Source organism: Pygoscelis adeliae, unplaced genomic scaffold, assembly GCF_000699105.1.
Source record: "Pygoscelis adeliae isolate BGI_AS28 unplaced genomic scaffold, ASM69910v1 Scaffold256, whole genome shotgun sequence".
NCBI lineage: Eukaryota > Metazoa > Chordata > Aves > Sphenisciformes > Spheniscidae > Pygoscelis > Pygoscelis adeliae.
This window is the reverse complement of record NW_008824996.1, coordinates 558,782-570,754: the sequence shown is the minus strand read 5'-3', so window position 1 is coordinate 570,754 and position 11,973 is coordinate 558,782. Positions and strand designations below refer to the sequence as shown.

Sequence of the window (11,973 nt, the reverse complement as noted above, 5' to 3'; positions counted from 1 at the left end):
CGCCTGCTGAGGCTTCGCTGCTGCACTCGGCATCTCCTAATCAGCTACCATGTGAAATGCAAATTCAGACAGTCTGAAAATTAGTCAAGAAGAATAGAGGATGAGGATGCAGATATGTGAAATATTCATGTGCTTCATGGAAAAAGGAAGACAGCATGAATGACACAACAAAGAACGGCCCCTGACATTCTTGCTATCATTTTGCATTATTGTTCACACCCTACTGTATTTCCAGGCCTCCAGTTCTGAAGTTGGTTATATGAACTGCCATATTTATAGTCTGCAACAAATAATAATTAAAAACGGCCCAGGTAAAATGACTAATTGGAAAACCCACAAAGAGGTATAATGCATAAATTACACAGTAGATCATTATTTCATCCTTTGTAACGTCACTGAATTATCTTTTGAAGTCCATTTTCATAAAAGGGCAAGAATTGTCACTGTAAATACAAAACAAAACGCTGGGCAGTAATCTTTTATTAATAGTCCAATCACTGTCTTTGAATGTAAAAAAATTTCAGGTTCAGAATTACAACCCCTACTCTAAGTGAAATTGCACATTGCTTTATGTTTATTAAAAGTATTTCAGCGCTTGTGTTTATTTGCGTTTTCAAAGTAATCTTTAATTCATGTGGGCTGAATTCAATTAGAATTAGTTACTAATACGTGTTCTTTGGTTTACAGCTTCTATCAGTTTGCCCTGTTCTTTTCAAAGTGGGAAAGTATTTCAAAACTGGCATCTCGGAACACTAACAAGCAAGCGTTTATATTTTTTCATTCTGTTACTAGCACTAATATTTAAATGTATTTTATTTAGTTCCTTTTCATTGTAGAGCTTAAAAAAGCAAGTACCCCCCCCTTAAATGCATTAATGACAGTAAAGAACTGTTACCTATCAGCTTAAAACAAACACTGCTGCGATATGCATGGGTATATTGTTCGAATTCAATTATATTATGTCTGCCTACATTTCTCTGAAATTTACTATTAGTGTTGTCAAGAACCACTCCTTCTTGCAACAGAACTGCCGTTCAATTGTATCGAACGGCACATCGCAGTTTTATAATGCGGACAAATGGGAACTAAACAATTCATTTTTACTAGTGAGTTACATTATACCTACTTTAATGCAAGCCCCTAGAGAAACAAGGCTAGTGCACTAATTTACTGTGCAACATAAACTTGTATATTTGTGCTTTTAGGAAAGCATCCTATAGATGTAAGACTCAATCCCATTCTGGCACGTAGAACAGATCATTGGGCATTCTGGGAAAGCGTTTTGTCATACTTGCAAGGAAGCTCAATGAAATTAAGCAGCTAACAGTATGAGGTTTCCATCATTAATCCCCCAAAATTTACAATCATATCAGAGACTTGTTTTGACAGGAACATTTGAGCGAGTTCAACGAGCAAACACTTATGGGCATAATCTGCAAATAACATAAAATCACAAAAGTTCATTTACTTCCCTGGAAGTGTGCCAGCTTACATAAACTGAGGATCTAGCCCATGAAAAGGAAAATTTCTTACTTCCTCTGAATAGTGATCTGAAGGGAGAGGTGGGTAGTCACACTGTTCTATCTTCTTGCACAGGGAGTACAAGTTCATTTTATCACCATAAAAGGGACTCTGCAGTGCAGCCATCTGTTTAAAGAAAATGTACAGTTTTCTTTTGTGTTTTTAAGTAAACCTGTTTTGTCATAAAATCTGTAATACTAACGAATCAAAATGACTTTTAACGGCTTTCGATTCCCTGCTTGGAAGTGTCACAGTGCTAAAAACAGAAGTTCCAAAACTATTACTGTAACCAGTGTGTGTACTTATTCTGTGTCGCACAGTCGTACCTGTCACAATCCTTATATTGTAATATTCGAGTTGTATACAGTAACAGTTTAATAGAGTATGAGGAGAAATTGAGTAGTTTCTGATACTGCTGTGGGCATGGAGGGTCCTTGCACCACGGGGGAGACAAAAAAAACCCAAAACCCACAATGCAGTTTTCCTCTGAAGACCTTTTGGAAAAAACCACGTAATTTATTTGAAAACGCTATCTGATCTAAAGCAATACCGTATGATGAAAATGCCGGATAACAGTAGTAGGTTTTGTAACCTTCCATAGCTATTACTAGACTTGGATAAAGTTTGTTTTGTTTTTTTTAAAGCAAGAAAACTAAAGGTAATGTCTATGCTTCCAAAAAAACCCAAACACTTCGTAATTCAGTATGTTATTTGAAAATACTTTAAAAAAATCCCGAAACATCATCAGAAGTGCAGAACTGGCACCCATGACCATAATTTACAATTGTAATACAAAAGTAAGAATATCTGTTGGAGAGCACTTAAATAAATGATCAGCTTAAACCTATGCTTTATTTCCAGACAGTGTTACAACTTGACATTTAAGGTGGAAACAAACGCTATGGTTAGCAGGATTACAAATTTAAAAATTCATTTAAAATATCTCCATTCCGTTCAAAGCCTTCCAAGTCTTTGAACCGCAACAGCACGAATGCTGCTTTGAGCGCAGTGCTGCCCCGAAGTCAGTCACCCTTTTCTACATGTGCTAATAAGTTTGATTTTGGAAGGACAATGTGTACATTCCCCAGACAGGCAGAGTGTGTGTGAAACACGCTAGTCCATGCTGTGCTACTCAGTGAGCTTCAGCAGGGACAGGACAAGCTGAAAATGGCTCTCATCTGTCTTGTGGTCTTCCAGATAGCAGTTTAACTCTTTCATGTCTAAGCACCGATACCACTGGGGGAAAACGTATGAAGAAAGTTACCAAAATTCTCTTACGTTTACTTTATATCTGATAAAAATGCTCTCAAATCGTTCAGTACTTTTGCATATTACCTTCAAGTAAGAATAAATAATTTTAAAGCTTGCAAAACAAATACCATACTACAGTTCCACCCTACAATCCTCCCAAAAATTCTGTAACTGTATTACCAAAATAATGTTAATTTTTTGAGATTTACATGACATTGTCTCTTACCTTAAAAAGAATGTTAAAAATGCAAGCTAAAGACCAAAAAGGAAAAAAAAAAGAAAAATCAACTGCAGGATCTGTACGCATGCAGAAATTCTAAATAAATGCACAGATACTCATTTTCCTACTCTAGGTGTTCATTAAAAAGTACTTTTGTTTGAATGCTGCGGAGTGTTAAAAAAAATTCTGAATGTCCCCTAAGGAGTTAAAACAGGAATACTATATTTTCATGCATCTCCTGCTTTGACAGATGAAAAATGTCAACTGTCCTGTTTTTATTTTCAAGCTTTTGCACTATTCATCTGGTTCATTAGTGCATCTCGCTGCTGCCCCTGACAGCTGCTCGCCCTCTCCTCCCAGCAGCTGAATTTTTCAGGCTAATTTGATCCTCCACACTGAGACGATCGCTAGAATGATTGACTTGCTCCCTGACCTCCAGGGTCTGACTTTCCTGATTAGTATTCTGGGGGTGTCTGAGGGACGAAAGCCCACTGTCTGTCTTCGGGGCTGGTGGCAGCTCGCTCTCTCTCTTTTTTTTTTTTTTCCCTTTTTTTTTTTCCCCCTTTTTTTTTTTTTGAACTGTAAGCCACCAACCTACAACCCTGTAAGGATGCAATTGCTACGCTGAACAATAAAAGGAAATGTGTAAAACCTACTTTTCCATGTAAAGGTCCATGTAGCAAAAGCACAGCATCTTGATTTTAATTAGTAAAGTCTACTTTGTTGCATATCAATTAAAACTCCAGTGGTAGTGTTTTTGAGGTTTCAGAAATACCTGGGGCTCTAAAGAAAAATCAGACTTTAAAATATACTTTTAAAAATCTTACTGGCCACATAGTTAGCACTGAATAATAGACCGTAATATAGGTTAAAAATAATAATTTTTAAACAACATACATTATAGCAAATTAGTCTAAACTTAAATTAAAACATAACTGAAAAGAGTTTAGTAGCAATTAAGCATTTATTGAGAAGTGATAAACATGCCACAGCTTTTTCTCCAATTAAGCTGGAGAGAATCCAGAGCACATATGAGCACATAGCAACATGAAATCAATATAATAAACATGCTAAAATGCGGGCAAATAGACATACCACAAAAAGATAGCCAGCACAAAACTGCACGGATAATACCTTAAGTAACCACTTTCAAATAAGGGCGGGGGGGGGAGGGAGGGGGGGGAAATGCTAAGCATATATTTCAGTTTACTATACTGAAAATTTCAAAATTACGTCTCAGTGATCAATTAAAAACCCACACACACAAAACCAAAAAAAAACCCACCACAAACATCTGGTATGTTATTGAATTAACTAAATGGGATAAATGCACCTCTAAAAAAAAAAGCTATAATTGAAGACACTGCCATATACTGTAGCTATATAATAGATATCAACAGTAAGTATCCTAATAATTACTTTATTCTTACAATAAGGAAAAAACACAAACACAACACCATATCAACTTAAATACCATGCTAGTGAAACTTCGAAAATAAATAAAAAGAGAATGGTATTTAAAGATGGCAAGTTAATCAATGGAATTAAGATACTCAGCTATTTTGAAATTATTTACCAGATCAAAGAAAAATTTAATATTCCTATAGGTGTTTAATATACTGTACCAGCATCAAAGCAGCGAGCTCAAAACCCCCAAATTTTCTTCAGAAAAGTGCTATTGATTTCTATCCAGCAACTTTATTTCATATAACACAGAAGAAAAATTAACCTTAAAACATGTTCTATATAATAATTAGTTATTCAAGAGTTTTATTTGTTTGTTCCCAGATTTTAAGAAATTCCTCAAGAAAACCAATGAGGGGAAAAGAAACAGTAATACTGAAAAATCCTCACCTACCTTTATGCTATCTTTAGGCTCCTGCTTGCACAAGTGTGTAAAGCAGAGCACTGAAATTGATGGCAGTTGCCACGGCCAGTACTAAGGAACCCCAATATGGGATTAATTTTCAGTTCAGGATTTAAACTTCTAAATACTTGTTATCAGGTATCGGACTTCATTCCTGTGAATTGTCCCAAAGACTTGGAAGCAACAGCTATACACAGATCTGTAAACTCTGCAGAATTGCAATATAGCTATTTGCCCTTTTAATATTTAAAGCAACATGTTAGTGACAGAAAGTAAACTAATATTACTGGGGACAATTCACCTAGTAGTAACAGACAACTTCAACAGGCAGACAGTGCTTTCTACAAAATCCTAAAATAACAGGAGGTGCCGATCCTGTTGAATACCTGTTAAATGAGTTCTGCTGACTCACTGAGGCAGGTGGCTTGCAGGTAAATGAAAAGTGAGTTGGGTATATTAGTTTTTATCTGGAACATGACTAGAAAGACTTCACTGCCGTTGCTGATGGAAAGAAATTTTTTTCCAGCATCCTTCAACACAAGTGTTTAGTCTTTTGATCAACAAATGATACGCAAAGAACTTTGAAGACGTAGTTGCCTTAGAAGCCTACCTGTTCTTCACACCTTCATTTGCCTCAATTTCAATTTGCCCTATATCTATTTTCTCAGAATATGATACCATTTTAAATTATGTGTCACCTACCAATCTCTACCATATTAATACAGAAATTAACCAATAATTATAGTTTAACCAATTAGAGGAGAAGAAAGAGCAGAAAAATTCCATGTCTGTGCAGCAGAAATCATTATCTTGAAAGTTAATCCAAGCTAGTAGTAATAAGTACACAGTAATCCTTTTTTTTTTTATTGTTTTACTTAGGTTTTAAATAATTTTAAAGAAATTAAACTTGTATTAAAATAACTACATTGCAGTTTTTGAAAGCGTTAGTTGCATACCCATCAGACCCACTATTTCTCAAGGCATTTATTACCAAAACCATATAATCAGCATAGGCCATTAAAACACCTAGAACAATTTTACATGTGCTTGCCATTATTCATTTATTAATCCTTCAGTTATGCCCAGTCTTCAACAAATTGCTATAAAATCTTGTAGCAAGCCCAGTAAAAGGCAAGTCGTGAGTAACACACAAATAAAAGTATTTCATACGCTGAAGTTACATAGGAATTCTCATTGCTAATATTAAAGACAGACATATAACAGCTGAAAAGTAGCTTTTCCACAATGCTACATACTTTTCTAAACAACAAAAATATAGAAATAGATCCTAAAACAGTACTTAATACATTTTGGGGGGGAGGGGACTGGGGCAGGGGAGAAGCACAACAGTGTTAAGTTCACTGTATATATCAATATTACCTCATACAGCAGACAGCCTAGAGACCAGATGTCAGATTTGAAGTTGTAACCATTTTCGTGTATTCTCTCTGGAGACATATAATAAGGTGTACCAACTGCAATAAATACACAAGTATTTTTGAATGAAAATTTCTGTTTTTATGTAGTAGTAAAAGTACGGGTTTCCTGGCTGAAAAACATTTTTCATCTTCTACATTTCTCATTTTGCTACACGTATAATTTCAATTCATGCTTACGAGTCTTCAGTTTGATAGAAATACACATGAATTAGATATTTATTTCATCCAATGCAGCTTTATTTTCACTACTGATATCTAATTACCAGAATTACTCAGTTGTAGAATACTTCCAATTTTTTGCTTTTAAAGAAGCTCAAAAATAATTATTTTCTTCTGAAGAGAGCCAAGGGAACATACTACATGCTCTCACACACACACACACACCCCCATTCCTTTCCAAACTGTTATCACTGTGGCTAGAAATAACGACAGCTAGAAATTCTCATCCATGGCTTGAATTTTTTTTTTTTTTAAATGAGTTGTCTGTTCTTCCTTTTGAGAATATACAAATCTAAAAAAGCTGCTTTTGAAGCTAATAAACACAATTTAGTTTGAATATCTGAAACTAAAATTAAGCCTGAAATCCAGGATCTTCAGCTTCCCAGAGAGGAAGGCAGGAAAACCTGCGAGCCCAGCAGAAGCCGAGGTTCTTACGAGCAACTCGGCCATCTGCTGCAGGACTAGACACTGCGAGGGCTTTTCAGCTCCCAAATCCGTGGCTGTCCTAGCTTAATCCTGCCTCAGAGCTGTGGGCTCTGGAGACGTCTGCGCTTGAAAAGCAGCATTTACCAGGACTGTCCCAGAGCAAATTTGCATTGGATACTCCGGGACATCTCTCCCCTTGATCTTAATCAGACCCCACCCATCTCTGTCACAAGTTACTTGGAAGAGATGTTTCAGCTCTGTAAAAAAAGCCATTAAAAAAAAAGTACCGAGTGATGGGTTCATATGTGACAGATCAACAAAAAAAAGAAGTCACGAAAAATAATGGCAGTGGCAATTTTGGTGCATTGCCTCTGAAGTTTCTCCCTATAACCACTCAAAATGACTGCCTAACAGCAAGAAGAGTCACAGATCTGTGTAGATTTTTGCTTCAATTTTGTGTGGAATATTTTCCCAAGCACTGAATCCTGATGATGCAAACCAACTGGATTCTGTCAATTCAATACAAGTTGACCTTATTTCAAAACTAAAACATCTTGCAACACAGCCAGAGATTAAAATCAGCACTCTCACTGCAAACTACGAAAATTAGAGTATGAACCTCACACTATTTTATTTAACAAAAAGATCTCCTATCACTTCTGCACTTCTGAATTAGCCTCCTCTATTCAGAATTCATCTCTGTATGAATACTGGAAACAGATACAGTGAATACATAAGTAACTCCAAATCTGAATAATCAGGTTAATAGTTTTAATTAATCAGATTAATAATTTTACTCTAATCATTTCCAAAAGTTAAAGGTTTTGCTTTGACAGTGTGCCCTATCTTTTAGAAAGGCTAACATCTCAAACTATGTCATACTTTCCTGGGGGGGAGGCGGGAGGGAGGGAAGTACTTTCCTACTTGAAAGGCCCAGCTCAGATTGGGAAACCCAGTACCACCTCATCCCAGGTCAGGCCGCTGCTGCTGGTAGCCCGTAATTTCAACCGATCTCCTTCTCAGCAAACAATATTGGAAACAATATTCCAAACCAATATAAACTGAGAACGTGCTTCTCTAACAGATATGCAAGGACAGGGGTCCCATATTGCATCCTACAATGGATTTAGCCCCCTAAATATTCTGGGGGAGACTTCCAGCCCTGGGAAAGCGGAGGGTGCCGCAGCCCCTCTCCCCAGAAGCTCCCTTAGCACTGGCCTGAGGAATCACTGCAGCTCTGAACTGAGACTGCGAGAAATCAAGAGCTTAAAAGGAGAACGGCTGGGGAAAGGCAACTCAAAATGATGGAGTACTGTGAAAACTATTTACCCTCATGGGATGTTCATTTTCACCCACAACAGAGGAATGGTCAAGAGGGATGGTCTTTTCCCTGTGAAAGAATAGGCAGGCATGTGGGTGGACTGCAACACCAAAACAGCTACCAGAATATCCAGAAGCAACTGTTATTCTAATGTATCGACAGCAGTACTTTAATGGGTGTTTAATGACAGCTGTCTTAAAATTGGAAACTGTAATTAAACAACATTTGGCATGACACAGTTTTCATATTGTCGTCATCTTTACTGTTGTACTTCCCCCTTGATTTTTTTTTTTTTTTTAACTCCAAAGACTTGTGAGCTTGGACAGCTCTGAAAACTTTCAGCTGTATTTTGCATCCATTAATTAATGCACTGGTTTAGTATATTCTGATGCTTTTTTGGCAGAATTCATCTAAAAAATACGTTTAATAGTAATCTGGTTCTTAGCTGGTTACAGCAGCACTGCCTTTGCTGCTCTGAGACATCACGCAAGTAGCTGGCAGTGAGTAATGTGCCAGGAAGAGGCTTCACAGAATCCACAGGGGGCAGCTGAAAACACAGAGGTTTGAAGGTTCATAGTTTACCAAAAGCAAAGGTAATTTTAACCAGTAGCTCTGGGAAGCCTGCTGATACATTAGGGGTCTGATATGACTGTGAAAGATTGATGATAGTGAAAAGGAAGAACAAACGCTATCATTTTACAGCGTTTAGCCTAGTGTAACACCTTAACTGCAATACAACCTGAAGCCCCCGATGACCAAGTGAAAGGAACTGAAATCACAGTTATGTTAGTCATTGAATCACAAAAACAACCTGAAGATCTAGACATCATTACTACTTGTAAACTGTTTTTAACAGAACATGGCACACAAGGTTCATTATTCTGACATTCAGGAACTACTGAAGGCACTGCAACGATTCTTTAAACGTGTGAGCAATCTCGGTACATAGCTGTACCGCTGGCATGCGACGACCAGATGCGATTATACGTTACGTTTCCTTCCTGGGTCTTTTTTTTTTTTTTCCTTTCTGTTAAGTGAAACACAGCACCACAATACTGTAAGAGACATGCGGCTTACTTTACTCATCTGAAGACACGGAAGTGGGATAATACAAGACAAAAAAGTAACATGTTAAGGTGCCTATGTTTTTAAGAACAAAACCTGTAACTTTAGCACTCTATTCACTGCATTTGCACATCTCGGATAACCTGCAGGTCTGAACGGTAATCTCCTTGAAAATGGCCTGGGTCAAATAAACTGCTTCCTCAGAATCTGCTGCTGCTCGGGAGCTCCCTCCCTTTAAAGATGCTGCAGATCCAGAAACTGTTGTTTCTTTAAGCAAGCTTTCTGCTATTGGGAGAGGCAACGGACATAGTGGAAATGGTGATTATCAGGGGGCAGGAAGCTGGGTCTGAAGGATCAGAGGCAAAGAAACTATTATGAAGAAGGGAGTTATGATATAAACAGCCCATCTTATTGCCTGCATAAATACATAACTCACACTGCAGCTGAATTAAAGAGGAGAGCGTGTTCACTTGAAAACCAACAATGCATCGAGGAGTTGAGTGAAATACAGTAACTAGCTCTAAGTACTATGAAGCATTTTTAAGCTGGGAGAAAAATCTGCCTGGTAAATGTTAATACTACTTATACAAAACAATGTAATGGCTGATTCAGGAGGTGTTTAATAAACTAGGTTTAAAAAAGGCCATATAATTGACATTCCACGCATTAAAATACATAACTATCCAAGTTCAGGAAGGGGGCTAAAATCACTTTAGTAACTCTTCTGATGTTCAAAGAATTCCAAAACTAGACCTCAGTTAAAAAAAAAGGCCAGATTTATTTAAGTAACCAAAAGATATGGTTTATGAATGACTTAATGTCCATGACATCACAGGAATTTTATAATACAGAGTTCAACACAACATGCAAGTGCTTAACAAGACGAATGGTTGACACTGAAGATAAACAAACTAAGTTACAAATAAGCTGCAGTTATGGAACAGTGAGGGTAACCAACCACTGACGTGACAAATTCTCCATAACCTTTTTTTTTTTTTTACTTACTTATTTTAATATAGGTGTAGGAGATGTCTAAGTCACAGGCTCATCTTCAACCACAGATACGGGACCTAGAATACTGCACTTATCCAAAGTAATTCTGCAACCTAGCCTACATTATGCAAATAGTCTAACTGCAGAAATCAATCTATAAATACCTTGGGTTATTTTATAATGCAGCATTGTAACAACACAATAATTTATCTTCAGCTTTCAAACTACCATAAGAGATCTCAGGTTTTTGTACATAAAATAGGAGCTGTTTTAATACAGCTTCTTTGAGGACTGCGATGCATCAGCTGCAGATTTCCCTGCCAGCCTTCCTGTACACGGAGGGTGATAACCCTCAGAGCAGTTTGGTTGAGAGTATGAAAGTGGAGCTTATTCTATTCACAGCACAGCGGTGCTGCATACCACCACCTCAGCACTGGCTCTGACACCCTCTGCTGGGTTAGAGATCCATATCTAAGAGGAAAGGAGAGTATCTGCACGCATTTTTACAAGGTATTTTATTCCCCACAACCTGCATGAGTTTACAGTCAAATCCCTGTAACATAGCTCTATACTGGGGACAGGAGTACGATGGAAACGACAGAAGTTGTCAAACTGCAGAAGAAACCAGAATTCAGTACAGATGATCCTTTGCTTTCAAGCATTTTAAGAAGATTGCAGATCTGTCCCTTTGCCCTGCAAGAAGGTATTCACATCATGGCAGCAGCGTCTGCCTGGACAGCATACTATGCAGCCCTCTAGCACAACCACAATGGAGAACTGATTTTTTTTTTTTTTGTAATTGAAATACTACAATATGGACTATCCTTAAATCCACTGAATGGCTAACAAAGATAAAAAAATGCACATTTCCATGAGCTGGCCTCAGAATTGCCATTTCATCAAAAAGCATAAGGCCTGGCATTCAGCCATTAAAAAAACAACAACAAAACCACCCTAACACACACAGTCATAGGGAAATGACTAAGAAGCCTTTCTTGGATCATCTTCCCCTTTCTAATAGAAAGTTTTCTGAAACCAAGAAATTTTGTCAGGTTTGTATGGAATCAACAATACCAAATGCCACCATTTCCTTTGTGCTTTTGGAAGGAAGATTTTCTATTTTCAAAAAGGTATATACATGCCACAACAGAAAATTCTACTGTTTTGATAAGGCTGCATAGAAAGAGTTAAGAACATTAACAAACCCTCTCCAGTGCAGTATTTTCATTTGTTTTAAATGGACCACCAGCAAGTATTCTAATTAAATCAGTATTATTCATAATTAGCAGTTAGAAGCTGTAGCTAATGAAAATTTTAGTACATTTCTTTATCTCTGAAATCTACTGAAATTTTTATAAAGCCTGTAAACAAGTATAAATTGCTACACATAATATGTTTGTAATTCACTGGGTTTTGTGCACCAAAGGTTTATGGAATCATAAAAAGATACAACTTTGAAAGAAATTTGAGGAAAACCAGCATCAGAAACTGCACGAGAAATTAATGTTAAAAAGTGGTCTCTGCTAGTGACACGATAAATCAGAGTGTCACTGTCTCCACTGTAGCCTAAGTTAACAGCTGAACACAACCTTTTTTCTAGGCTGAATTCTGACATTAGGTCATAATTAGGAGGGAAATGGGAGAAGAGGAG

At 37.2% G+C, this 11,973-nt stretch overlaps 1 protein-coding gene across 1 annotated transcript in view; it reads right to left on the bottom strand.

Annotated features, from left to right (window-relative positions):
• Window positions 1-11,973, bottom strand: part of NEK7 (NIMA-related kinase 7) — a 63,135-nt gene that overhangs the window by 13,375 nt on the left and 37,787 nt on the right. The window contains exons 7-8 of the mRNA XM_009326164.1: window positions 6,240-6,334; window positions 1,534-1,647 (exon numbers count right to left, since the gene is read on the bottom strand). Coding sequence (XP_009324439.1) covers window positions 1,534-1,647; window positions 6,240-6,334 — 209 coding nt within the window. The remainder of the gene's footprint in view (window positions 1-1,533; window positions 1,648-6,239; window positions 6,335-11,973) is intronic.